Genomic DNA, 27,432 nt, shown 5'->3' with positions numbered 1-27,432 from the left:
GGTGTGTGTGAGGGAGTGCAGCAGTCAGGGTGGGCAGGGGGCTGGGGGTGTGAGCTGGGGTCGTGGGGGTGCTCACGCAAGGGGCTGGAGGGGGTTTGCCCCAATTCCAGCCCCTTCCCCAAGGCCTCACCCCTGCCTCTTCTCCTCCTCCTCCCCAGAGCAGTGTATTGTGGCTCGCTCCTCCTTCCACCTCCTGCCGGCAAGCAGCTGATCGGCAGTGGGGAGGGAACGTAGCATGCTGGGGCAAGAAGCGGGGCAGGAGGAACCAGGCTGCTGCCAGCAGAGGCTGCCACGGAGCCCCAGCAGCCCGCAACGTCAAGCTTCTGACCCCACAGGAGAGAGCGGGGGTGGAGAAGAGCAGGCTGGGGCCCCTTTCCACTGTGGGCCCAGCACCAGTGGCGCCATTGTAAATTCGGTATTGGGTACGGGGAAGAGCCAGGAACACAATCCAGCCCCTCCTGCTCTAACCTCGAGACCCCACTCCCTACCCAGTGCTGGGGCTAGAACCCAGGCATCCTGGGTCCCAGAACCCCTCGCTCTCGCCCCCTAGTCCCCACTCCCTACCCAGTGCTGGGGCTAGAACCCAGGAGTCCTGGGTCCCAGATCTCCTTGCTCTCGACCCCTAGATCTCACTTCCCCCTCAGTGCTGGGGCTAAAACCCAGGAGTCCTGGGTCCCAGACCTCCTCGCTCTCACTCCCCAGATTCCACTTCCCTTCCAGTGCTGGGGATAGAACCCAGGAGTCCTGGCTCCCAACCCCAGTTAAGCAGGTGGAAAGGCTGGGAACCAGGACTCCTGGGTCCTATCCCCAGCTCCAAAATAGCTCTCTCTCCCTGTCTCCCCTCTCTGTGTCTAATCCCCAAAACGGCTCACACACAAATTGTTCCAGTTTATTACCCTCACGAAAGCTCTTTGCTCCTGCCATTGCGTCCCCTGCACTGACACGGGGACATACACAATTACACAGAGTGACACTCCATTAGAATACGAAACGCCATGAGGAACCCGCATGGCAGTGGGCTCCCCTCGGCCAGCACTTGCCCACCCGCAGCATTCCTCCCTTGCCCAGTGCTCCCCACTCCCCTCCAGCCCGTATCAGCCGAGAAATGAAATGTTCATATCCCCAAATGGTTTGCTAATCTCCCTCCACCCTGGCTGACACTGCGGGGAGATAATCAGAGAGAGCTGAGAGGGATCCAGCACCGGGGTGGGGGGGAATGGGACAGAGAGTGGCAGGGAAAGGAAAGAGGGAGGCAAGGAAAGGAGGAATGCAGAAATGAGCAACTGGGTGAGCAGTGGTGCTCCCACCCAGGCATTCGTCTGGGCACCTGTCCCTGTCCGTCTGACTAGCAGCATCACCGTCCAGGCCAGCACCAGCTCCCCAGCCTCAGTCTCGGCTCATGCTGCCCATCACTGGTGGTCTCGGGCCCCTGGGTACCTGCCCTGCTGGGAACTGCGCTGAGAGCTGCCAAACTCACTACATGGATGGGCTACACGCAAACACCGGATTGGAACTGGTGCCCCCTCTAGGGGAAAGCCCTCATAACCCATTCCCCACCCCCTGAGCCAACCACTGTCCTTCTGTGGGGCCAGCTTAGAGCCAAAGGCCCCATTCCCCCTCCATCCCTCCACAGTGTGGTTGGATCGGAGCCGGCGCCTGCCCAGAGGGGAAAGACCCCATGTCCCATTTCCCATCTGGCCCTCCACACTGGGGTTGGATCTGAGCCAGCGCCCCCTAAAGGAGAAAGATCCCATTCTCTGCTGCTGAGCCACCCAGTCCCCTCAGCCCGTGGCCAATAGGCACTGGACTGGGAGGGGGTGGGATCTGTGTTACAGCAGGGGGGCTCCTCGCTCTGGGAGGGGCATAGGTCTATTGCGCCCCCCCACAGACTGAGGTAGGTTCTCCAAAGTACCTCTCTGACCCACTTTCCTAGTAACTAGCATCAGCACCTCATCACAGTGCACAATTCACACCTGCAGCCACCCCGGGTGCCTTTCCCCCTCGCAGAGAGGAGCGTGAGTCAGGCAATGATGGGAGCCAGGCACCCAGGAGCACCAGATACCAAGGGGATGGGCACACAGGGATCTTAGCAGATACAGGTGGAGAAATGGATTGCATGGGGTGATCTGCCCCCTTGCATCCCAGGAGACAAGATGCTAGGGTTCTATCCCTGCCTGGCTGTGCCTGGGGGTGGGCCCCTGCTTGTGCTCCCTTTTCTCCCACAGCGGGTGAGGGTCCCACTGCTGAGCACATATAGCTACTTTTTGAGGCAAAGAGGAAAAACAATTAGCAGGGTCCAGCTGTTTCCTGCCAGATGTTGGCACAGCCCATGCCCACTCGCTGCCAGCGTTTCAGCGCTGCTTGTCTCCACCTGGGAGTATGACGTGGAGCCCGGCACGCTGCTCTGCTCTGGCCTGGCATGGCAGGGACCAAGTGACTGTGCAGAAATCTAAGGAGCACAAGGTACTGGCCCCCAAGGCAGCCCTTTTGTGTAACCTACAATAGGGGTGATCAGTCCAGATCCCTGCCCTGCAATGTGGTGAGGAATATATAGCATGGGCAGCCCCACAGCTCCCATCTCTGCCAGCAGGGGGGCTGTGGGGAGCAGGGCAGGAGCTGGCTGTAGGTGGAACTCCCAGCTACTCCCAGCAGGGGGTGCTGGACTGAGTGGGACAGGAGTGCTGGCTGTGTGGGGAGCTCCTGGCTCTAGTTAGTAACACACATTAATTAAACCAACCCCCCGTGAGCTGAGTGGCCCAGCCCTGTCTGCCACAGGATTACCGTGTCACGGTGGTTACCACATCTCCAGCTCAGCTATTCGTGTTGGGGCTGCCCCCGGGTTTCCTCCCACCTCCCTGCAGACACAAGGGGTGGTGGCTGCCCAACCCCCCCCACAGAAGTGACTCTGATGAAGTGGAAAACTTGGGCTAGGACTCTGGCTTTCCAATCCCGCGGCTCGCTCACAGCTCCAGTATGCCGTCTGCATGGTAATTCCAGGCCCGTTTTAATATCATTGCTCTCCCCTAAAGTCCCACACACATACCAAAAGCCAAGGGAGTTTGCAGCTGTGTTGATTTCCCCTGGGCGGTTGTAAATGTACCCTCCAAGACCTCCTTATCTCCCCCCTCCCTGGGTACAGCCCAGCCCAGGAGGGTTAGAGAGCCCAGTAGGTTTGGTGGAGGCAGCAACCCAACCCCAGACCTCTTCTAGGGGACACAGAAGAGCCAAGTGGCAGGGACTTGGGTATGACACCTACTCACTAGCAGCTTCCTGGTGTATTTCTCTGCAAAGCACATTGTACATACCCGGTGCTGAGATGCATCTGGGGAGGGGCACATTGCTATTTACACAGGAATCCCTCCCCAGTGCTGAGATGTGGGGCAGGAGCTGGCTGTGGAGGGAGCTCCTGGCTACTCCAGCCCTGGCCTCTTCCAGCAGAGGGCACCAAGGGGAGTGAGGCAGAAGTGCCTGGCTGCAGGGGGAGCTCTTGGCTACCCCAATCCCAGCAGGAGGTGCTGTGGGGCAGCTGTGTCCAAGCAGGTGTAACGGGAAGCGGTGCTCTCCTTCCTGGTGAATAATGAAAGGCAGTGCTGCCATCGCGGCTCCTGGCACAGCGAGGTGGCAGTAATTACAGGGGAAGGTCCATGCCCCCGACCCCCATTAGCAACTAATGGGCTGCTGATGAACAGCGCAGCAACAGGGGCCAAACAGAGGTGGCCAGAGACCAGGCCTCCCTCGCACACAACTGCCATTAGCTGTGCTGGGTGCCAGCTTGCAGCCCTGCGTGCCAGGGCAGCCAGTCAGCTCTGTGTGCCCCAGGACAGAGACAGTGGGGCGAGGGAGAGATCTCCTTGGCCTCATTACACAAACTCCCTGCTGGCGATAGGGGATTCCCACCTTGCAAGGGACGGTGCTGAGGCCTGCACAACTCATCTCATGCTCTGGATGTTGTGTGTGGGGGGGTGCTCCCGCAAGGCTCCATCTCTTTACCCTCTCCTCATCACAGATCCCATAGGCACCTCCCACTCATGCTCCCCCAGAGCCAGGCAGCTCTCTCCAGTGAAAGAGCGCCTACTCTCCGTCTCTGACCCTCGCACTGGTAGATTCTATCCCAGCTCTGGGAGGAGAATGGGGCCTAGTGGTTAGAGTGGGAGATTGGGAGTTAGAACTCCTGGGTCCTATCCCCAGCTCTGGGAAGGTTGGGGAGTGGGGTCTGAGCAGGGGACTCCTAAGCCCCCAGCTCCATGCTCTGCAGCACAGTGCCCCACTGAGTCCCCAGCTGGTTCCTTGCCCCACTTGCTGTAGCACAGCACCCCCCAGTGGCACACCAACCCAGCAGAGAGACTTCACGGGCCTTTGGTGATCTCCCAGCCAAGCACTGACTTTGCCTGATCCTGTTTGGTCGAGAGGCAGATCAGACACAGGCCTTGCAGTGACAAGGCACTGAACTAGCTTGTGGGGGAGCTGCCCCTCTGCCCCATCCTTGGGGTCCACCCAAGGCCCATGGTCCCATCTCCTGTGGGAGACCCCTCCTCAGTCCCAGATGCCCTTAAAGAAGCCTCCCATGAGTTTGTCGCTTCTGCTTAGCCAGAGCAACTGACCACTCACTCCTGCCAGAGCCCCCAGCGCTCACAGGGGCACGAATGCAAAGATTAAATGGGGAGGATGTAGAGCCAGGCTAATTGGCTTCCTGAAGCATCCCCCAGCCCCATAGAAATCAACTCCCCCAGCATTCCTCTACCCCTAACTCACAGGGCCACAGAAACCACTCTGCTCCACTCCCTACAGCACCCCCTGCTGGCAGAGGCATGGACTGCAGTAGCTGGGAGCTCCCCCTTGCCACGGACCTCTGCAAGTGCCATGCCCCGCTGTGCCCTGCAGCCTCCTCTCTGCTTTCCTGGCACATCGGCAGCTCCGCTCCTGGTAGAGCAAGCACAGCTGCAGGCAGGACAGGGGGCAGTGAGCCGAGACCACAGCCAGCCTGCAGTGAGGAAGCCATGAGGGCTAGGACACAGATACAGCCAGGCTGCTGACTCAGGGCCCTCAGCTGGCAGCTCAGGGTTTGCCCAGAGCCCACCATTGACCTGCCCCTGCAAATCATTCCATTGACTAGGAAGGGGCCAGAGTGCATGGAGGCAGACAGCAGCCCTTCATCCTGTCTCCTGGAACCAGCTCAGAATCAGCCCAAATAGCCAGGCTCCCAGCCCTCTGCCCTACCCACTAGACCCCACTCCCCTCCCAGAGCTGGAGACAGAACCCAGGAGCACTGGCTCCCAGCCCCCTGCTCTACCCAATAGGCCCCCACCTCCCCGAAAGCCAGCAAGTCTCCAGACGCGCAGTGCAGCGAGCGAGGCAGAGGGAACGGCTGTAAATCAAGCAGGAGAGCGTTAATGGCTGGGCCCAGATTTACAGAGCAGGCTGAGAAATACAGCCCAGCTGGGAAATGGCCCTGTTTACAGCACCAGGGACATGGCTCAGGGCCCTGGCCTGTGCTCACTGCCGGGGCGGGGGGGAGAGGAGACAAGTGCATGGGAGAGCTGGGCAGGGATGGACAGACACACAAAACCTGACATCAGAGAATCTCAAAGCAACAAGGAATCATGGGACTCCCTCACAGCTAACCTTCCCTTGCACACAGACACCAAAAGGAACTCCCAGCTCCCCCTGCTCTAACCACTAGACTCCCTTCCCTTCCCAGAGCAGGGAACAGAACCCCCGAGTCCTGACTCATCATCAGCTCTTAATGAGCTAGGCGATGCATCCCAGGAGATTTAATAGCATGGGGGCTGATCTCTACAAGAGGGAGACATGCAAGGGAGGGGAGATCTTGCCACTGGGGACAACTAGGGTGACCAGATGTCCCGATTTTACAGGGAGAGTCCCGATTTTGGGGTCTTTTTCTTATGTAGGCTCCTATTATCACCCACCCCCGTCCTGATTTTTCACACTTGCTGTCTGGTCACCCTAGGGACAACTGCAACTACCCCTGTCTGCACACCTACCCCCACCCTGGAAGGAATAGAGCACAAGGAAACACGTGATAGGACTCTAGCATCTCCACTGGCCATGACATTTGCAAGCAGCTGGGGGGCTGAAGGCTGCAGGAGTGGCTGTTTGCTGCCCCCCGGTGGAGAGAATAAGCCCTGCTCAGAGAGAGAGAGAGTGTGTGCCCACGTGTGCCCACCCCTGCCTGCTGCCCCCTGCTGGAGGGGATGAGTCCTCCTCAGGGTGTGTGCTGGGTTAGGGTTCACCCGAGCCCAAGGGGAGGCTGTGCCGCCCAATGGGCCTGGGGGAGGGGGGTGTTTACAATGTCCAGGACTCAGGGTTACAGGTGACCCCAATTACATGGCTCCAGAATCACAAGGATATAGTGAGGGTGCTGTGGGCGCAGGGCCAGCTCCAGGGTTTTTGCCGCCTCAAGCGGCAGGATAAAAAAAAAGCTGCGATCGCGATCAGCGGCAGCTCCACTGCACCGCTTTCTTCTCTGGCGGCAGGTCCTTCTCTCCGAGAGGGACTGAGGGACCCGCCGCCTAACTGCCACCGAAGAGCCCGACATGCCGCCCTTCCCCTTGGCCGCCCCAAGCACCTGCTTGCTGGGCTGGTGTCTGGAGCTGGCCCTGGGTGGGTGAGGGCAGAGCCATGGAGATGGTTACCTCTGGGGCTGATCCCATCTCACCAGTGCTTGTATAGAAGACCAAACCCATGGGGTGGGGCAAGAGCTCAGTGGTAGGCGCTTTCCCCTGGCAGTCAGTGCTGGCCCCCATGGTCTCGGGTGGCGCTTGGGGCGCTGTTGGGCCCCAGCAGTCAGTGCTGGCACCCATGACCCTGGATGGTGCTAGGGACGCTGTGCTACAGGGAGCAGGCCGGAGGCTCACCAGGACACTCTCCCCCTGCAGTCAGCGCTGGCCCCAATGACCTCCTGCATAGTAGGGTGCTGTGCTGCAGGGGGCGCTCTCCCTAGGCAGTCAGTGCTGACTCCAGTACAGCACAGCACTAGGGGGCGCTGCGTTACCAACAGGAGCAGCGCCAGGGTTTTTGGCACCCTAGGCGGGGGTCCTTCCGCGCTCCTGGTCTTCGGGGCACTTCGGTGGCAGGTCCTGGAGCAAGTGAAGGACCCGCCGCAGAATTGCCGCCGCCGACCCAGAGCACGGAAGGACCCCACGCCGCCGAATTGCCGCCCTCCCAAATCCTGGTGCCCTAGGTGACCGCTTAGGTCACCTAAATGGAAGCGCCGGCCCTGGTTACCAAGGTTATGTGAAGTAAGAAGAGGTGTAAATGAGGTTAAAGCACCCCCTGGCCTTTCCCCCTCCATGGAGTTGGGGTGTTAACCCTTTCTGCCCTGGGCAACCCACACTGACAGCAGTTCCATACCCCTTCTCACACTACCCCACTGCTGTTTAACAGCCCCGTGCCCCGCCCCACAGGGGTTGCATCTTGGCATAGAGGAGCAATCCCTGCACGGATGGTCCTGCAGCTGCTGCTATGCTCCAAGGCAGCAGCTGGAGCCTGCAAGCACAGGTCACCTGAGAGGTGTTTGCAGAGCCAGGGCTGCTGGAGTAGGGAGGCCAGTGCTTGCAGTGACAGGGAGCTCAATAATGGCTCTCTCCTGCTGTCCCCTTACCAGCTGGTTTCCTAGCCCAGCCCCATGAGAGAGCAGAGATCCATTGGCAGTTGGAGGGATTTCCTATAAGGGCAGTAAGCATGATCAGGGCCAGCTCCCCAGGGTCAATCCAGAGTCATCCCCTGACTGCAATGGGGCCAGCGATGGATTCTGATCCAATGCAGAGACCTGCTCTAGATTTACACTGGGGTAAATAGAGAAAGATCCAACACCACCTTGGCCCATAGTTGATGGTGTGAGCCCTGATTCTCTTACTCAGTGCCCTGCATCTTCCCCACACTGCTTCTATTTGGGCACTGGCAGTGCCCCCTTTCCCACCTTCCCCCATAACCCTCCATCCTTGCTCGGGGCAACAGAGCAGCTCATTCTCCCGCTGCGCCACTGGCTCCCCGGGATGTGTTTCCTTCCAGCTATGAACCAGCCCTCGGGCAGTGGGCAGCTAGCCTCCTGAGCTGGATTTGGTCCAGCCACCCCCTGGCAAAGAGGCAGCAGAATGGGCCAAGGAGGAGCAGGCTGTTTATGCCAATGAAACGGAGGAGGGGAGGGAGGGAGCAAAGGAATCTGTGACACCCCTTCGGTGCAGGGAACAGAGAGCAAAGCTGGCCTGGCTCCAGCGAAGAGACTCCTTAACAAATCCTTGGGTATCCTAGGCAGTCAGTGGCTCATTGAAATGGATGGGGCTGTCAGCCCCAATACACACGCAGCTCCATCACTGCCTGCCAGCTTGAGGTAGGGGGCAGAGCTTCTCCTTCAGCCTAGGCGGGGATCAGAGCCCAGGGAGAGAGAAAGGTGAGATGGAGATTGGGGCAAAGTACCTAATCCTCCATCACACAATCCCAGGGTCACAGAGGTGCCTGAAATAACCAACAAGCCATTAACTGCCGTATAGCATCTCCAAGGTTCTTATAAGACAGGGATCCCTCATCCAGTGCAGAGATGCACCCACCTCTGGGGAGGGGCATGGGGGACTGTTTATACTGGAATCCCTCACTTGGCACTGGATGCAGCAAAGAGTTTAATTACTTTATGGATCTTTAATGAACAAAAGCGGGCAGGTTGTTTTTAGAGCCTGTCAAAGTTGGAAACTTCAGCAGTGCAGCAGCCCTTAGTGCCGTTCTGGGGAACTGGGGTCAGCGCTGACTGCGAAGGGAGAGCTCCTCCTACTGAGTGCGGGGCAAGCTCCCAGATGCTGCAGCCCCAGCCTCTCCCAGCACGGGGCGCCATAGGGAGTGGGGTGGAGCGCTGGCTGGGGGGAGCTCTCAGATGCTGCAGCCCCAGCCTCTCCCAGCACGGGGTGCCATAGGGAGTGGGGTGGAGCAGTGACTGGGGGGAGCTCCCAGCTTCTCCAGCCCCTCCCAGCACGGGGTGCCATAGGGAGTGGGGTGGAGCAGTGACTGGGGGGAGCTCCCAGCTTCTCCAGCCTCTCCCAGCACGGGGTGCCATAGGGAGTGGGGTGGAGCAGTGATTGGGGGGAGCTCCCAGCTTCTCCAGCCCCTCCCAGCACAGGGCACCATAGGGAGTGGGGTGGAGCAGTGACTGGGGGGAGCTCCCAGCTTCTCCAGCCCCTCCCAGCACGGGGAGCCATAGGGAGTGGGGTGGAGCAGTGACTGGGGGGAGCTCCCAGCTTCTCCAGCCCCTCCCAGCATGGGGCGCCATAGGGAGTGGGGTGGCGCAGTGATTGGGGGGAGCTCCCAGCTTCTCCAGCCTCTCCCAGCACAAGGCGCCATAGGGAGTGGGGTGGAGCAGTGACTGGGGGGAGCTCCCAGCTTCTCCAGCCCCTCCCAGCACGGGGTGCCATAGGGAGTGGGGTGGAGCACTGGCTAGGGGGAGCTCCCAGATGCTGCAGCCCCAGCCTCTCCCAGCATGGAGTGCCATAGGGAGTGGGGTGGAGCACTGGCTGGGGGGAGCTTCCAGCTTCTCCAGCCCCAGCCTCTCCCAGTAGACGGCGCTGGAGGCCATCACTGCAGAGATGAAACGTCCTCAAGCAAAGCCCAGACAATGACCACGTAACAATAGGGGAGTTTGGGGAGGGAGGGCGGGGGATAAATGAGCCTTCAGCGCCTGCAATGTGTGAGCGATGCCCAGGGCAGCTCCTGCGCTGTAGGCCCATTAATCCAGCTGGCAGCGCACACGGACAGAGCCTGTCCCCTCGTGCCCCGTGCCCAGCACTAGTGAGGCTGTCACATCAGGCCTGCCGCCCCATCCATCGCAGTGCAGGGTGGAAACTCCAGCCCTTGCTGGGGCCCCCCAGGGGGGGTCGGCAGCACAGAGTGGGCAAAGGGAGGACAAATGGGCGCGGGGATGAGAAATGGCCCCCCAACAGCACTGGGACAGGGACATCAGGGGTTCAGATCCGGGGTCTCAGCTCTGCAGCGTGTCCCATGCACCCCTCCTCTACCCATCCATCCATCCCAAACACACCCTCCACCACTCCTCCATCCACCCCACCCCCTCCATCCATGCCCCATACTGCCCCCTCTCCACCATCCACTCCCACCCCCTTCACCACTCCTCTATCCACTCCCACCCCCTCCATCCATGCCCCATACTGCCCCCTCTCCACCCCCCATTCCTTCATACTCCTCCATCCACCCCCCATCCCTTCACCACTCCTCTATCCACCCCCCACCCCCTCCATCTATGCCCCATACTGCCCCCTCTCCACCCCCCATTCCTTCATACTCCTCCATCCACCCCCCATCCCTTCACCACTCCTCTATCCACTCCCACCCCCTCCATCCATGCCCCATACTGCCCCCTCTCCACCCCCCATTCCTTCATACTCCTCCATCCACCCCCCATCCCTTCACCACTCCTCTATCCACCCCCCACCATCACCTCTGTCCTACTCCTCTATCCACCCCCCACCCCTCCATCCTATCCCCCTTCACCACTCCTCCATCCTACTCCTCTATCCACACCCCATACTTCCCCCTATTCACTCTCACCCACCCACTCCTTCATGCTACCCTTCTATCCTTATACTCATCCTCTATCCATCCCACCCCCAGCCATCCATCCACTCACCCCTGCCTACTCCTCCTCTATTCACCCCCACCCCCTCCATCCATCCATTTCTCTCTCTCTGCTCCCCTGTTTCATTCCCTGTCTAGGGGGTCAATATCATCTCCCCATTTTACAGATGGCGAAACCTGAAGCACAGGGAGATTAAAGTGACTGAAGCCAAGGTCATAGTGACAGCTTATGGCAGAGCGAGGAATAGAACCAGGAGTCCTGGCTCCCAGCCCCCCTCGCTCTAACCATTAGACCCCTCTCCCTTCCCAGAGCTGGTATAGAACCCAGAAGTCCCCCCTCCCCCCAACCACGAGACTCAGGAGGACTAGTGAGCAAACACCATGGGATGATTACAACTCATGTCCCCACCCCACCCAGCCACTGACTGGAGAGATTGTCAAGATGAAAACCACATTGGCAAAATACAGCTCCTGTACTGGGCTAACTAATAGCCCCCTGCAGCGGGGGGTGTGGCAGACCCCCACCTGGCCCCTGCACACCTCACCCCTGCTGGTCTCTGCCCTTTGCATGCTCACACTAGCAAACCACCTCCTCGCTTTCTCTTTACAGTCCTGGGTTTTCATGTGCTCGCACACGCAGTGCAAGGCCCGGTAACACTCACAAGTGCCTCCGTTCACATCCCGTTCTGGGTTCCATGACCCCACACACAGTGAAACGTGCCAGGGCACTTACATGTTCTTGGCATGTTCACACTCCGGTGGTCACGTGCTTGCACAAACAGAGACAGCTGATCACTTGTACTTTCCTTTCACATCCCAAACAGTGCAAGGCACCCCTCCCTTTTCTCATCACTCCCACACCGGTTTCCATATGCTCGCAAAGAGAGAGCAAGCTGGTTGCCTTTCTGTCCCGTTTAAACCCCTTTCACATTCTACAGCACCTATTGCACACACCTTGTGAAGGGGCCGTCACTTTCTAGCCATTTTCACACTCAGACTTTCACATTCTCACACAAAAAGTGAAGCATTCCAGCTGGTTTTTGCCAGTTTCACCTCCTTGCACATTTGGGGTTCCTCAAGATCGTTGCATCCCAAAAAAGAATCTTTTTATTTACTGCCACTAGCAATGAGGGTCTAGCACAAGATACACTCACACACAACTCCCTTCTGGTGCTGTCCCACCCACTGCAGCTCCCAGCACTTCCAGGGCAGCCACTCACGAAAGCCAGAGGTGCCTGGATTTAGCTGTTTAATCATCCTCCAAAGCTGTCAGTCATTTAAAACAATAGCAGTCCTACCCCTCAAAACCATGCTCAGAACACACAGCACCAACCCTGAGACACCACAGCCCACAGCATGTGGTGCCATGGGAGTGAGTCAAAATCAAAGCAGCAAATGCACAGAGAGCAGGGGTCACCCCCTCCAGCTGGGGGCAGAACACACCCCCACCCCCCTCAGGGCTCATTCTCTCCAGCTGGAGGCTGTGCACATGCACACATGCAGAGCAGGGCACCCCCACTCCAGCAGGGGGCAGAATGCCCTCCCCCCCAGGGCTCAGGCAGCAGGGACATGCAATTCATTCCTTGCACAAGTCACGCTAGGTTCTATTCCTTCACCCAGGCTTTGGTTTTGCCCGCAGCCCCTGCCCGACTCTCCATGGCTCCGTTAACACTCCCGGAAGGTATTTCCCCTCTCACATAGATGCGCAATGCCCAGTGCAGGGAGCGTGGGGGGAGGATGGAATCACAGGCAGAGGATGATGCAGAGGGCAGGAGTTCCTGGGGGCTCGTCAGATGCCCTGGTGATGGGCTTGGGCCACGGGCACAGCCAGGACACTCCACACTCCAGTGCCCACTATGCAGTGCCAATGAGAATCACTCACACATGCCCCATCCCCCTTACCAGTGGGGAGAGCTCGCACCATCACCCACCCAGCTGGGTGTCCCTCCCCATAACCTGGATCCCAGCCCCATTCCAGGATCTGCTTCGGGGAGTGGTTGTGGGGAATGGTTCAGTCCCCTGGGCCCAGCTGCTGGGCAATGCTGAGAAGCCATCACAGGAGATATCTCCGAGGTGTGGACTCAATTCACTGTCCAACTCACACAAACCATGGAGCTGAGCCAACATATAGATCCAGCCCCAGAGCCAAATCAGCGCTCGGCTCCAGCCCCACAGCCCTGCATCAACCCACAGACCCCACTCCAGAGACCCACCCCACAGAGCAGAACCAGATCATGGACCCTGCCCTCCAGACTCAACCCACAGAGACAAACTAGTGCTCGGATCCAGCCCCACAGACCTGCAACAACCCACAGATCCAGCCCCATGGACCCACCCCACAGAGCTGAACCAGACCATAGGCCCAGCCTCTTGGGCAGAGCCCATAGTGCCCACCTGCCCTACAGGGCCAACCAGCCCCTGGTACTAACATGGCCCACAGCTCTGACACAACCTGTGCAGAAGCCTCGGCACACAGACCCACCTCCTGGTATCTTTCCAGTTTCTGGACCCAGCCAATGGCCCACAAACCCAGCCCAGGGCACCCCTAAATTTCATGAGTTCAGGGGTGTCCCAGAGACCAGTCAAACCACAGTCCCCAGCTAGGCAAAAGCCGCTGCCCCATGTGAGTGCTCCTCTGGTCGACTGATGCTCCCAGCTCAAGGCATCCCCCGTATGATCATCCTCCTCCTGTCCATCCCCTAGCTGGGCACATGGCACCCCCAGTCCTAGCACGCTCCCCACAATGCTCCAGACTCACAGAACCACAGCGTGAGTGCCCCACCCTTCTTCCTGCAATCCCCCAGCTTGCGGCCCCCACAGCATGATCCTTCCCCCTCCTTCTATCCCCCATCCCAGCATGCAGCTAGCCATGTGGGATCCTTCCCCACCCCCCAGCCAGGCATGCTGGACCCCAGCACTCACGGTCGTTGCACACGGGGCCACCGTACGAGGTCATGGTGCAGTCACACGTGTAGCCATCCCACTGCTGCAGGCAGACGCCCTGGTTGGCACACGAGTCCTCGGTGCATGTGGTGCTGGGCCCTGGGGGCAAGGGGCAGGGACAGGGGTTATTGGCTTGGCTCCTCCAACCCTTCGGGACAGGGCTTGGGGTCATAAACCCCCTGAGCAGAGTGGAAAAAAGCAGGTGAGAGAGAGGAGGGGACCTGCAACGTGTCAGGGGCAGAGCTGGGGATAGACCCCCCCCGTATCCCCCGCATTCTAACCTGCAGATCCCATTCCCCACCCAGAGCTGGGTAGCATCCAGGTGCCTGGGAGTGTTCCACTGTAGTGGGGGAAGGAGGGAAGAATGGCAGGTGAGGAGCTGGAAGGGGAGATGGGGGGAGTCTCTGGCAATCTCCACTCATATCCCACGGCTGACGCGAGGCAGCATCTGATGAGACACAACGCTCATGGCAGGGAGCTGGCAGCTAATGAAGATGTCTGCATCTCTCTGGTCCTCCCCACAGCCCCCATCACGGGGCAAACGTCCCCCACAGGGGGAATGGGCTGGGCTGGAAGCAGGCTGGCTCCCAAGGCGCAATCCTCACTATCAGCAGGAGAGGAAATGGGGGCACTAGGAAGAGGGAGACCTGGATAGTCTGAGCCTACAGCGCCCCTTGCTGGGCGAGGCTGGCCTGGAGGAGGGAGCGCCCCCACAGTCAGTGCTCCTGCCTGCTCCCCACAGCACGCCCTGCTGGGCGAGGCCAGGCAGAGGAGGGAGCGCCCCCACAGTCAGTGCTCCTGCCTGCTCCCCACAGCACCCCCTACTGGGCGAGGCCGGGCGGAGGAGGGAGTGCCCCCACAGTCAGTGCTCCTGCCTGCTTCCCACAGCACCCCCTGCTGGGCGAGGCAGAGGAGGGACTCCCCCCTCAGTCAGTGCTCCTGCCTGCTCCCCACAGTGCCCCCTGCTGGACGAGGCTGGGCCGGAGGAGGGTGGGCTCTGGGCAGCAGGGGGTCTCTTACCGTCGCAGCCCCTCTCGACTTGCCCGATCCGGTGCAGGGCGTCAGCGATAAGGTCGGGCAGGCGGCCGTTGAGGTCCACGGAGGCCAGGCAGCCTTGGAAGCCGTCCCGCGAGGCCACCAGCTTGGGCAGGTTGTTGAACATGTTCTTGCTCAGCCCCCCAATGTACAGCTCTCCTGGGGAGGGCACAAGATCCATCAGTGGGCAAAGGGTCCTTTAGCCCCCCGCACACCACAGGGCTGCCCACTACCTTCCCCTCCCCCAAACAGAACTGGCCAAGGGAGGAGCTAAAGCCCCCCCATTGCCCCAATCAATTGCCCTTCTTCCTGCCCCTTTCAGCCCCCCGCGCCCCAATCAACACCCCTTCTCCCTGCCCCATCAGGCCAGCGCTGCTCCCACCCCATGAGCCCCCAGTGCCCCAATCCACTCCCCTTCTCCCTGCCCCATCAGCCCAGCGCTGCTCCCACCCCATGAGCCCCCAGTGCCCCAATCAACTCTCCTTCTCCGTCCCCCATCAGCCCAGCGCTGCTCCCACCCCATGAGCCCCCAGTGCCCCAATCAACTCTCCTTCTCCGTCCCCCATCAGCCCAGCGCTGCTCCTACCCCGTGAGTTTCCCAGCGCCCCAATCAACTTGCTTTCTCCCCGCCCCATCAGCCTAGGCCTGCCCTCACCCCATGAGCCCCAGCACCACAATGGGGTGCTGCTGAATGGTTTGGGGGCTGGGGGCAGTGCTGGAGGTTCACTGGGTGCAGAGAATTTGGGGTACTATTTTCGTGAGTCGTAGGCCATGTCTAACAGTGGCACAGCTGTACCGATGCAGCTGCACTGCTGTAAGAGCGCTTGGGTAGCCGCTCTGTGTCTCCCATCGACATACTAAAGCCACCTCGATGAGTGGTGGTAGCTTCTCCCGCCACCACAGTGCTGTGCACGCTACCACTTATGCTGGTGAAACGTACGTGGCTAAGGGCAGGGTCCGCTCCAGCTTTTTTGCCGCCCCAAGCGGCGAAGCGAAAAAAGAAAAAAAAACCTAAAAAAAGATAAAGCAGCGATCGGCGGCAGCTCTACCATCGCCGCTTCATTCTTCGGTGGCAATTCAGCAGGTCCTTCACTCTGAGAGGGACTGAGGGACCCACCGCCGAATTGCTGCTGAAGACCCGGACGTGCTGCCCCCTTCCGTGGGCCGCCCCAAGCACCTGCTTCCTGTGCTGGTGCCTGGAGCCGGCCCTGCTCAGGGGGGTGATTTTTTCATACCTCTCAGGGCTGGTCCACACTACGGGGGTGGGAATCGATTTTAGATACGCAACTTCAGCTACGTGAATAACGTAGCTGAAGTCGAATATCTAAGATTGGATTACTCACCCGTCCACACCGTGCGGGATCGATGTTCGCGGCTCTCCGTGTCGATTCCGGAACTCCGTTGGGGTTGATGGAGTTCCGGAATCGATATAAGCGCGCTCGGGGATCGATATATCGCGTCTAGATTAGACGCGATATATCGATCCCCGAGCAATCGATTTTAACCCGCCGATACGGCGGGTAGTCTGGACGTGGCCTCAGAGACATAAGTGGCAGTGCAGACATGGCTTGTGTGTGCCTTGGTTTCCCCTATATGCTGCACTGTTACTCCGTGTGGGGGAAGGACTAAGGGCAGGTCTACACTTAAAACACTGCACTGGTGCAGATGCATGGCAGCAACACTTAAGAGAAGATGCTCCTATGCCTAGGAAAGAATGTCTCCCGTGGGCGTAGCTACTCCACATCCGCGAGAGGCAGTAGCTCTGTGGGGGGGAGTAGCCCTCCTGTGGACACAGCAACGCAGGGGTGTGGATTAGTCACACCCTGAGCAAGGGTGATTTTGTAGTGTAGCCCAGGGCTTAGGTTGGCTTAACTACAGGCTCAGGGGTTGTGGATTTTCACACCCCGAGCGATGTACGTAAACCAGTCTAATTTTTTAAGAACATAAGAACGGCTGTACCGGGTCAGACCAAAGGTCCATCTAGCCCAGTATCCTGTCTACCAACAGTGGCCAATGCCAGGTGTCCCAGAGGGAGTGAACCTAACAGGCAATGATCAAGTGATCTCTCTCCTGCCATCCATCTCCACCCTCTGACAAACAGAGGCTAGGGACACCATTCCTTACCCATCCTGGCTAATAGCCATTTATGGACTTAACCTCCATGAATTTATCCAGTTCTCTTTTAAACCCTGTTATAGTTCTAGCTTTCACAACCTCCTCAAGCAAGGAGTTCCACAGGTTGACTGTGCACTGTGTGAAGAACTTCCTTTTATTTGTTTTAAACCTGCTGCCCATTAATTTCATTTGGTGAACCCTAGTTCTTGTATTATAGGAATAAGTAAATAACTTTTCCTTATCCACTTTCTCCACATCACTCATGATTTTATAGTCCTCTGTCATATCCCCCCTTAGTCTCCTCTTTTCCAAGCTGAAGAGTCCTGGCTCTTTAATCTTTCCTCATATGGGACCCTCTCCAAACCCCTAATCATTTTAGTTGCCCTTTTCTGAACCTTTTCTAGTGCCAGTATATCTTTGCTGAGGTGAGGAGACCACATCTGTATGCAATATTCAAGATGTAGGCGTACCATGGATCTATATAAGGGCAATAAGATACTCAGTCTTATTCTCTATCCCCTTTTTAATGATTCCTAACATCCTGCTTGCTTTTTTGACCGCACACTGCATAGACGTCTTCAGAGAACTATCCACGCTGAGTCCAAGATCTTTTTCCTGACTCGTTGTAGCTAAATTAGCCCCCCATCATATTGTATGTATAGTTAGGGTTATTTTTTCCAATGTGCATTACTTTACATTTATCCACATTAAATTTCATTTGCCATTTTGTTGCCCAATCACTTAGTTTTGTGAGATCTTTTTGAAGTTCTTCACAGTCTGCTTTGGTCTTAACTATCTTGAGCAGTTTAGTATCATCTGAAAACTTTGCCACCTCACTGCTGACCCCTTTCTCCAGATCATTTATGAATCAGTCGAATAGGATTGGTCCTAGGACTGACCCTTGGGGAACACCACTAGTTATACCTCTCCATTCTGAGAATTTACCATTGATTCCTACCCTTTGTTCCCTGTCTTTTAACCAGTTCTCAAGCCATGAAAGGACCTTCCCTCTTATCCCATGACAGCTTAATGTACGTAAGAGCCTTTGGTGAGGGACCTTGTCAAAGGCTTTCTGGAAATCTAAGTACACTATGTCCACTGGATCCCCCTTGTCCACATGTATGTTGACCCCTTCAGAGAACTCTAATAGATTAATAAGATATGATTTCCCTTTACAGAAACCATGCTGACTATTGCTCAACAGTTTATGTTTTCCTATGTGTCTGACAATTTTATTCTTAACTATTGTTTCGGCTAATTCGCCCAGTACCAATGTTAGACTTACTGAAGCCGATTTAAAGGATTTTCTAGTGAGGACAAGCCCTAGGGGACACAGGGGCGAGTGTCACCTCCCTGTCTGGGTGGTATGAACAGAGCCCTCCAGGAATCAGCTGTAACCAACCCAGAACAAGGGGCCAGAGACCAGGCCAGCCCCAGTGACTCAGGGACAGGGCTGTCCTTAGGATTTACGGTGCCCTAGGCGGGATTATTAAACTGGTGCCCCTGTGCCTGTCTTGCTCTTAGCAACACAAACATAAGCTTACACTATTGGAAAACTTGACACATGCATGTTATTAAGACTAGTTTAACTTAATGAAGCACACTGTCATGCTGATGGACTAGCATTAAAAAGTAGCACAAGATAGAAAAAATTCTGATTTGACAGAATGATGCAAATAATATAATTTTTTTAATTTGTCAACATTTTATTGGAAATTTCTGTGAAGAAGTATTGAAACACGGATTAGTTTTTAATTAAAAGCAATCTTTCTGGCTTTTTTGGCTGCAAAATCAGTCATAATGTCATCGTATGACAAAGACAAAGTGATGTCTTGTTTGCAAGAATAGCAAGACCAGTCAAGTGTTCCTGACTCCTTGCAGAGCGGGGATAGTTTTTAATGAGCTTTAGTTTTGAGAAACTCTGTTCTCCTGATGCTACTGTTACAGGAATTGTCAGGAGAATACGACTGGCAATGTACACATTAGGATATATGTCAACAAGTTTGCTAGTATGAGTAAACTGTACAACGTCCATCGATTTTGCATGTGGCAACATTGATGACAGTGTATTCAATTCTTCGTACAGTTCAAGTCTATTTAAATCAAAACAATCGCCGTGCTTCAGGAGGCTCTCTAGGTCAGGGGTCCCCAACACAGTGCCTGAGAGTGCCATGGCGCCCACAGGGGCCTCTCAGTGCACCTGCATACTGGCTGGCGGATGAGCATCCGCCGAAATGCCGCCAAAATTCGGCGGCATTTCGTCAGCGACGCCTCTTGATGACACCGCTTGCCGCCGATAAGCAGCGTCATCCAGAGGCGTCACCGCTGAAATGTCGCCGAATTTCGGTGGATGCTCGTCCACTGCCACGGTCCTTCATCTGGTAACAGCCAGAAGAAAAAGGCTGGGGACCACTGCTCTAGGTTCTTGCACTTTGTCATTAGTTGCTCTTGTTTTCCTATTTCGTTGAATTTATTCCTGCTCAGCCCACCTACCAGCTGAGTGAATGGAACCCCAGGCCGACAGCGGGTTGAGTGGCTCAACCAGGGTATCAGCCGCCGGCCTGTTCAGCCTGCTGCCAGCCTGGGGTTCCTTGGGAGTCCCCAGGCCAGTAGCGGGTGCTAAGGGGGGCTGGCGGCCGGGACCCTGGGTGGCAATGGGGCAGCAGCTGGAACCCCAGAGCAGCAGCGGGCTGAGCCACTCAGCCCACTGCCGCATGCCATCAAAAATCAGCTCGCGTGCCACTTTTGGCACATGTGCTGTAAGTTGCCAACCCCTGCTCTATACACTAGTAAGAAGATGAGCATATTACAGTTGTTGGAGGGCTCTATTGAGCAGTAATAGGGCTATAGGAAAGTCAGTCAACATTTTTTGTTTCTCTGATGAAAACTAGCCCACTCCCTTCCCCATACCAAACTTGTCACAAATAATTGTCAACAACTTAATTCAGGATTGTTAGCAAGCATTTTTGGCGAACAAATTTGTTAAATGACAATCTAAATGGCAGTGCAGTACTGCTTCCATGCTTGGCTCACCCCCCAGCCTGCTGGTCCAACAGCTGCAGTAGAGGAGGAGATAGGTGGAAAACTGCAGGACCCCAAAATCCACCTCTTGGGGTGCAGAGTGGCAACAGCAGCAGCAAACCCTCAGGTCCGATCACACGCCAATAGGCACCAACGCCAGCCCAACAGACCATGATGGAGTCAGCACAGCATCTGATCTCAGAGAAGGGGCACCCATGGAGCCACAGCAGCTCATCTTACCCTGTGCAGCTCCCCGTGGATGAGATGGATCACTGCCAGCCCAGGGGAGAGACACGCTCCCCAGCTAGGGTGACCAGATCCAGATGTCCTGATTTTATAGGGCCAGTCCCGATATTTGGGGCTTTGTCTTATATAGGTACCAATTACCCCCACCTAGGGTGACCAGACAGCAAGTGTGAAAAATTGGGACGGGGTGGGGGGGAATAGGAGCCTATATAAGAAAAAGACCCAAAAATCAGGACTGTCCCTATAAAATCAGGACATCTGTTCACACTACAGGTGAGTTCCTTCCCCCACCCCTTCCCAGAGACCCCAGCAGCCAATCTCCTCCCTCAGACTGTGCTGCATTTGCTCTCCCTAGGACCCAGCAGCCCTGCTCTTACATGCTCCACTGCTTCTCGTCTGTCCGGGCTCCCAACAGAGTGGTGCCCTCAGACATAGTGATGCCCCAGGCGGCTGCCTGTTCTGCCTATGGCTAAGGAAGGGCCTGCTCAGGGATCCACACTCCCAGAAGAGAAGCTGAGCCAAGACCCCAGCTGGAGAAGAAAGGACTGGAGGGGGAGCTGGGGGAGAAGTGCTGGCTGCTGGAGGAAGCTGGGAGCTCCCACCTGGGAACTACCGAGGCGCGCAGACAGATGTAGGGTCGGTCTCAGCAGGCGGAAGGCTGCATGGCCCATCCTGGAGGAAGAGTGAGAGCCCTGGGGTCTGGCGCAGCGAAGGGATTCCTCCACAAAGCTGGGAGCGCAGTCTGGAGCCTGTGACAGCCCCCCAGTGCAGGCCTGCTCCTGGCCAATCGCGTGATCCATGCACACAGGTGTGAAGGAATGGACAGGATCCTCCGGGTCCTTTTGCTTACAGGAATACCGACCCCAGTGCATGGCTCAGTCTAAGTCAGGGACGCCCCTGCCAGTGCCGAGATGTAGCTGGGGGCTTTTCATATCCACACAGCAGTTTAGGACAGGAAGTGAGGCAGAATTCCAAACTCAATGGACACTACTGGGGCGCTTCAGCAAAACAATCCAATCTGAGATACAGTCAGTGCTGGCTGCATGGGGAGATCACCCCACACCGCCACCCCACCACCACACAGCTGCTGGCCCCTGCTGCCCAGCCCCCCCACACTGCTCCCCTACTCCTTGAAACACAGACCCCCCCATACTGACCCCTCACTGCAACCTGCAACAGTCCTGCCCCACCAACACCTCCAGAGCACAGCCCCCATTCCAACCCCCCCGCACCCTGCAGCACAGCCTCCTCATACCGACCCCCCCACAGCACAGCCCCCCATACCGACCCCCTGCACCCTGCAGCACAGCCCCCCATACCGACCCCCCCACAGCACAACCCCCCATACCGACCCCCCCACAGCACAGCCTCCCATACCGACCCCCTGCACCCTGCAGCCCAGCCCTCCATACCAACTCCATACAGTGCAGCCCCCCATACCGAAACTCACACCCTGCAGCCCAGCACCCCATACTGACCCCTCGCACCCAGCAGCCCTGCCCCACACTGACCCCCCACACCCTGCAGCCCAGCCCCTCTTAACTCCATGCTGGGGCCAGCACTGCCTGTGAAAGGAGTGTGGCCCCGGTGCCCTCATGGCCCAGCGCCAGCTGGTGCAGCTCACCCTTGAGGTCCAGGTTGCGGGCACCATTGGAGTGCTGGGTGACAGTGCGGGAGTCGATCTTGAGCGTGTGGACGTTACTGGTGTCACGTGACACAATTACATTGTGCCACTGATTGTCATTAACCGGCTTGTCTGAGTTCCCCTTCATCAGTGACGGCCCGTTGCCCAGGTCGAAGACATAGTGGATGTACCTGTGTGGAGGGGGCAGTGGAGTGTGAGGGGGTGGGCAGATGGGCTGGTTGGCAGAGCAGCGCGAGGAGCATGTTCACAGAGGGCAGGACAATGGGCAGGAGACCTAGGCCCCTGTGTGAGCCCCAGTGCCCTGTGGGCAGCACTTGAGACAGAGCTGGGGTCAGTGAGGGCAGGGCAGGGCAGGGCTCCCTGTGAGGGGCAGCGAGAGAGGCAGGAGGCAGGGCAGTGGGGAGGAGAGAAGATCCTAGTGGGCAGGGCAGACGAGCATTGTGCCTGAGAATGCAGCAGGCCCAGAGGGCATAGAAAATTGATCAGAGATTGGGCACTAGGCCTGCTTCTTGGGGCAGGGCCCACTGCCCAGCAGGCAGAGTGAGAAGCCCAGGCTGGGGAGGTAGGGGGCTGGGGTTGCGTCTCACCCCTTGACCAGCTCCACCACGATGAAGTCGTTGCCATTGCCACTGTTGAAGAGGATGAGGCCGTCGGTGGCGGTGGTTTTGAACTGGAAGAAGAGGTGCATAGAGGCATAGGCCTGCAGCGTGGCCAGTGCCAGGTAGCTGGCGCGGCTCTTGAAGGTGACGGGGTCGGCAATGATGCTGCGCAGGCCGAAGCGGGCATTGAGCTCACAGTAGCTGATGTCGCCATTCTTGCACAGGTCCATGTAGGGCAGCCCATTGAACACCAGGCTGCTCAGGTGCCCGATGAAGTTGGAGGGCACCACAGAGATGAAGCGACGCTCCGTCATGATGCCGGTCTCAATGTTGTGGAACTCCAGGCGGGTGTGCGCGCCGGCCATCTGCCCTGCTTGGAGCAGGAGGGGGGCAGGGCACTGTTACACACCAGGGTGGGACGGGGACAGACTCCAGACCTGTGCCCTCACCCCAGCAGGTGCCCCTCCATACCAACTGGCAGCCCCTTGCTATCCCAGCCCAGCCGGTGCCTCTCAGCCCCCTGCTATCCCAGCCCTGGGCTCCCCCCACCTCAGCCCTGCCAGTGCCCCTCAGCCCCGGGCTCCCCCCACCTCAGCCCTGCCAGTGCCCCTCAGCCCCCTGCTATCCCAGCCCTGGGCTCCCCCCACCTCAGCCCTGCCAGTGCCTCTCAGCCCCCTGCTATCCCAGCCCTGGGCTCCCCCCACCTCAGCCCTGCCAGTGCCCCTCAGCCCCCTGCTATCCCAGTCTGGGGTCCTCACGTACCTTCCACGGTGACGTTATCCACTGAGAGCTGCAGGCTCTTCCCGCGCCGCACAACCCGCACTGTGTGCCACTCATTGTCGTTGAGTTTGTGGCCAGCGAAGAGGGTCTCAGGGCCTTTACCTGAATTGGGGAGGGGGGCAGCACAAGGGGTTAGTGCTCCAATTGGGTCGGGGGAATGGGCACAAGGCCTAGACAGCCCCCATGTACCAGCTCCTCCCCTGCCTGTCTGGATAAATCCTGAACACACACAACCCCCAATACTCACCCAGCTGGCAACACTGCCCCAGCTCCTCCCCCATAACATAACTTAGGTAGCATCTCCCCCTCCTAGATACACACTGAATGCACACAGAGACCCCCCACCCCCACCAGACTGCCACAGCTGACAACAGGCTGGGATTATACAGCCCCCACTATACACCCCACCTCCTGCAGCCCGTACACTCCCTGACGGCAGAGTGCACAAGGGGATGGGTGAGGGATGGAGTTCATCACTCCCTCCATTCCTCCCCAGTCCTGACCCCACTGCACTCCTGCTCTGCAGTTGCTACACTGGGATGATGCCCGTACCCTGGAGAGGTTGTGATAGCTGCTTGGGGGAAACTCTGACTCAGGCCCAGGAAAAGACAGCTCCCCAGGAAGTTCAGGCCCAAACCTTACAGCCTCCAACCGCATGCACAGCCCTGATCACACCCACACCCCACTACAACCCCCTCTGGGTGTAACCATACACACCCACAGCCCTGAGCACACCCACACCCCACTACAACCCCCTGCTGTGTAACCATACACACCCACAGCCCTGGACACACCCACACCCCACTACAACCCCCTGCTGGGTGTAACCATACACAGCCACACCCCACTACAACCCCCTGCTAGGTATAACCACACAAAGTCCTGAACACACCTACACCCCACTACACTCTACCATTAGGTGTGATTGCACGCACAGCCCAGAGCACACCTACACTGCTCTATTCAGCTCTCCACCTTGCAAGTCTCTTTGTCTCCCACACAGGGACCACAAACTAACAATGAGGATTGCTACTGGAGAATGTGCGTGTGGGTGTATCACCACCTGCTGGTGAGCAAGTGAATCAGCAAGAGAACACGTGAAATGACAGATCGTCTTGAAATCCATCCCTGCATCTCCAAGGAAATGCCCGAGGTCAGAAATGGGGAATTGGTGACCCCTCAAACCACAGGTTAGGAAAAAAGTAATACCCATAGCCAATCCTAACCCACTATTCCCCCCCATTAGCATCTCATCTTCTCAGTCACTACCAGCTAGTGGGAGTGACCCAATAAACAGCCAGCTGCTAAGAGACCCCACTCTCCTGAATCACCCTCTCCCCATCCAGGTGTCCTTAGAGCAGGGTGGAGGCAGGGCTGAGAGCTCGTAAGTGGCTAATGAATCATTACCATTAGGCAACTAATTCATTGCATGGGAGGGTTAATGTCAGGTCACTGCACAGGATGTGGCTATTTAATAGTTATCACCATGCCTATTAATGACTGCACTGGAGTCTAATATACCCAGGTGGATGTGGGGACAGGAGGGACTGTATTGTAGTAGGGCCTACATTATTTGCATGCCTTCTAACCACGCCAGGTCTGTGCGGGAATGGTTTATTAATTATTATTAACTGTATGGGGGCTAATAAACACAGCTATATAGGAAGGACCTAAATTAGTATTCATAATTGCATGTGGTAGTGGATAATTAATCAATTGGCATATTAGTTGCATGGAGTGTCAATCCCAGGTATATGGGGAAGGAAAGGGCTAATTATTTGTATTGCAGTAGGACCAACATTAATTGCAAGGCACCAACAACCCCAGGTCTCTGGGAGAATGGTTCATTAGTATTTTGCATATTATTAATTGCATGGGGGCTAATAATCCCCAGGTACATAGGGCAGGGGCTAACTAATTATGATATTTCTACTTTGGGCCTAATGCAGGGATGGGCAACGTAAGGTAGCAGAGGCCCCATCAGCTCCTCTGAGAGGCTGGCTGTCATAAACAGATAGCTAAGGGTTAATGTCTCTTTCACCTGAAACACCTGACCAGAGAACCAATCAGGAAACCGGATTTTTTCAACTTTGGGTGGAGGGAATTGTGTGTCTGAGGTCTTTGTTTTCTGTCTGCCTGCTTTCTCTGAGCTTTGGAGAAGTAGTTCTACTTTCTAGTCTTCTGTTTCTAAGTGTAAGGACAAAGAGATCAGATAGTAAGTTATATGGTTTCTTTTCTTTGGTATTTGCATGAATATAAGTGCTGGAGTGCTTTGATGTGTATTCTTTTTGAATAAGACTGTTTATTCAATATTCTTTTAAGAAATTGCCCTGTATTGTGTTATCTTAATACAGAGAGACTATTTGTATTTTTTCTTTCTTTTTTTTAATAAAGCTTTCTTTTAAGACCTGTTGGAGTTTTTCTTTACTTCAGGGAAATTGAGTCTGTACTCACCAGGGAATTGGTGGGAGGAAGAAATCAAGGGGAGATCTGTGTGTTGGATTGCTAGCCTGACTTTGCATTCCTGTTTTCAGGATTGGGAACAGAGAGGGGGAGTCTCTCTGTGTAGTTTCACAGAGCTTGTGTCTGTGTATCTCTCCAGGAGCACCTGGAGGGGGGAAGGGAAAAAGGATTATTTCCCTTGGTTGTGAGACTCAAGGGATTTGGGTCTTGGGGTCCCCAGGGAAGGTTTTTCAGAGGGACCAGAGTGCCCCAAAACACTCTAATTTTTTGGGTGGTGGCAGCAGGTACCAGGTCCAAGCTGGTAACTAAGCTTGGAGGTTTTCATGCTAACCCCCATATTTTGGACGCTAAGGTCCAAATCTGGGACTAAGGTTATGATACCGGCGTAGTCCAGGAAGTGGCCCCTACTGCTGCGAGAACATGTGCCAGAGCAGTGGGTCCTGCAGTAACAGCCCTGTGCTGCACAGTGTCACCTTGAACATGCCATTGTCTGCCCACCATTGCTCAGCTCCGCAATCTGTGGGAAGGCAGATGAGCTTCTGCCCCTGCCCAGAGACACATTTTCCTATTAGAAGGATATAGGCCTGCTGTAACTGGGGGCGGCAGCCTCTGGCCCTTCCTCCAGCAGGGGCCCGGGAGCAGCCTCCTGGTTGTGGGCTGGATACAGGCCCATCATGGCTACAAGTTATGCAACCCTGGCCTATGTTATTAATTGCAGGGACTCTAACAACTCTTGATCCATAGGGAGAGGAGGGACTAAATTATCAGCAGCTATCTGTATTGGAGCAGGACCTGTATTAGTTGTATGGTTCTAACAATCCAAGTTCTCTAAGGAAGTGGTTTATTATTATTTTGCATGTTATTAATTGCACAAGGGTTGATACCCCCAGCTGTACAACAGTAGAGAGATGGACTAATTATTATGTATTTGTATTGCAGAGGGACCAACGTTAATTGCATGGAGGCTAATCAGCCCAAGTTTACAGCGAGTATGGCTAATCTGTTATCGTTTATACTCTGAAGTGTGGTTAGGCCTAGACTGTCACCCTCCTGCCCACCTCACACTCCCCAGGTGCTGGGCACAGTGCATCAGCTATTGCGTTAGCAGGCTGACTCCGCCCTAAGTGCCATTAGCCCGGGTAAATCAGGCTTGCATAGGTGAGTTCTGCCACCTGGTGGGGAAACCCAGACACTGCCGCGCCTCCTCCAGCAATGGAGGCACCCTTTTGCTGGTTGGATTAAAGTACTCTGGGGAGGACAGAGTAGAGGGGAGGGGGGAGCTGTTCAACGGATCCTGACCTCCCACAGGTTCCCAAAGCAAAAGAGCCCCCCCCTCACCTGAGTTAGGGGTGAGGAGCCCAGTTGTATTTCCCCACCCCAGAGACCTCTCCTTCCCTGCTCTGGGGCCTACAACACACCTGGGGATGGGGATCCCCTCGCATTTGGGGATGGAGAGGCAGTGATTAGGAGTGGGGGGACCCAGTGAGGAAATACTCCTTCATCCCACCCCTAATCACTGCCCCTCCAATCCCTAGCCCCTTTCTACATATTGCAATCCGCACGTGTCCCCCCCACCATCCTCAGAGCCATGTCACCTCATTCCTCACTCCCTTTCCACATATCATCATTATCCCTACACCCCCTCCTTATATCCACTGCAAACCCTCACCCACACACCTCTCTGCACTAAGTCTCTGCCCCATGGTGTAGCGACCTCCATCATCCTCCCCCACCTGACTCTCCTCCCAATTCTAGGGCTCAGTTGGAGCTGGAACCCACCCACCAAACACCTGCGACTCTTTGTCAGGGTGAATCCTGGCTGGATTTCCCAGACCCCGGGGGGGGGGGGGAGTAGCAACTCAGCAAACTAGACCAAGGACTATATGGGAGACATGGAAATCTGTGTTGGGGCTGGGAGCCTGGACTCCTGGGTTCTCTCCCCAGCTCTGTCTCTGTGATCTTGGGGACTAGTCACTTCCCCTCCTTATG

At 56.5% G+C, this 27,432-nt stretch overlaps 1 protein-coding gene across 26 annotated transcripts in view; it reads right to left on the bottom strand.

The window, feature by feature from the left end:
• The window catches only part of NRXN2 (neurexin 2), a 339,529-nt gene that overhangs the window by 137,167 nt on the left and 174,930 nt on the right, over nucleotides 1-27,432 (bottom strand). For 18 of the 26 annotated variants that reach the window (XM_030569276.1, XM_030569274.1, XM_030569293.1 and 15 more), the window contains 5 exons: nucleotides 22,963-23,082; nucleotides 22,189-22,573; nucleotides 21,581-21,771; nucleotides 14,560-14,733; nucleotides 13,519-13,638 (listed from right to left, as the gene is read on the bottom strand). In XM_030569276.1, the coding sequence (XP_030425136.1) occupies nucleotides 13,519-13,638; nucleotides 14,560-14,733; nucleotides 21,581-21,771; nucleotides 22,189-22,573; nucleotides 22,963-23,082 (990 nt within the window). The remainder of the gene's footprint in view (nucleotides 1-13,518; nucleotides 13,639-14,559; nucleotides 14,734-21,580; nucleotides 21,772-22,188; nucleotides 22,574-22,962; nucleotides 23,083-27,432) is intronic. The other 8 variants (XM_030569278.1, XM_030569287.1, XM_030569288.1 and 5 more) reach the window with 1 other exon arrangement.

Source organism: Gopherus evgoodei, chromosome 7, assembly GCF_007399415.2.
Source record: "Gopherus evgoodei ecotype Sinaloan lineage chromosome 7, rGopEvg1_v1.p, whole genome shotgun sequence".
NCBI classification, from domain to species: domain Eukaryota; kingdom Metazoa; phylum Chordata; order Testudines; family Testudinidae; genus Gopherus; species Gopherus evgoodei.
The sequence above is the reverse complement of the archived record's forward strand: the minus strand, read 5'-3'. Positions and strand labels throughout refer to the sequence as shown.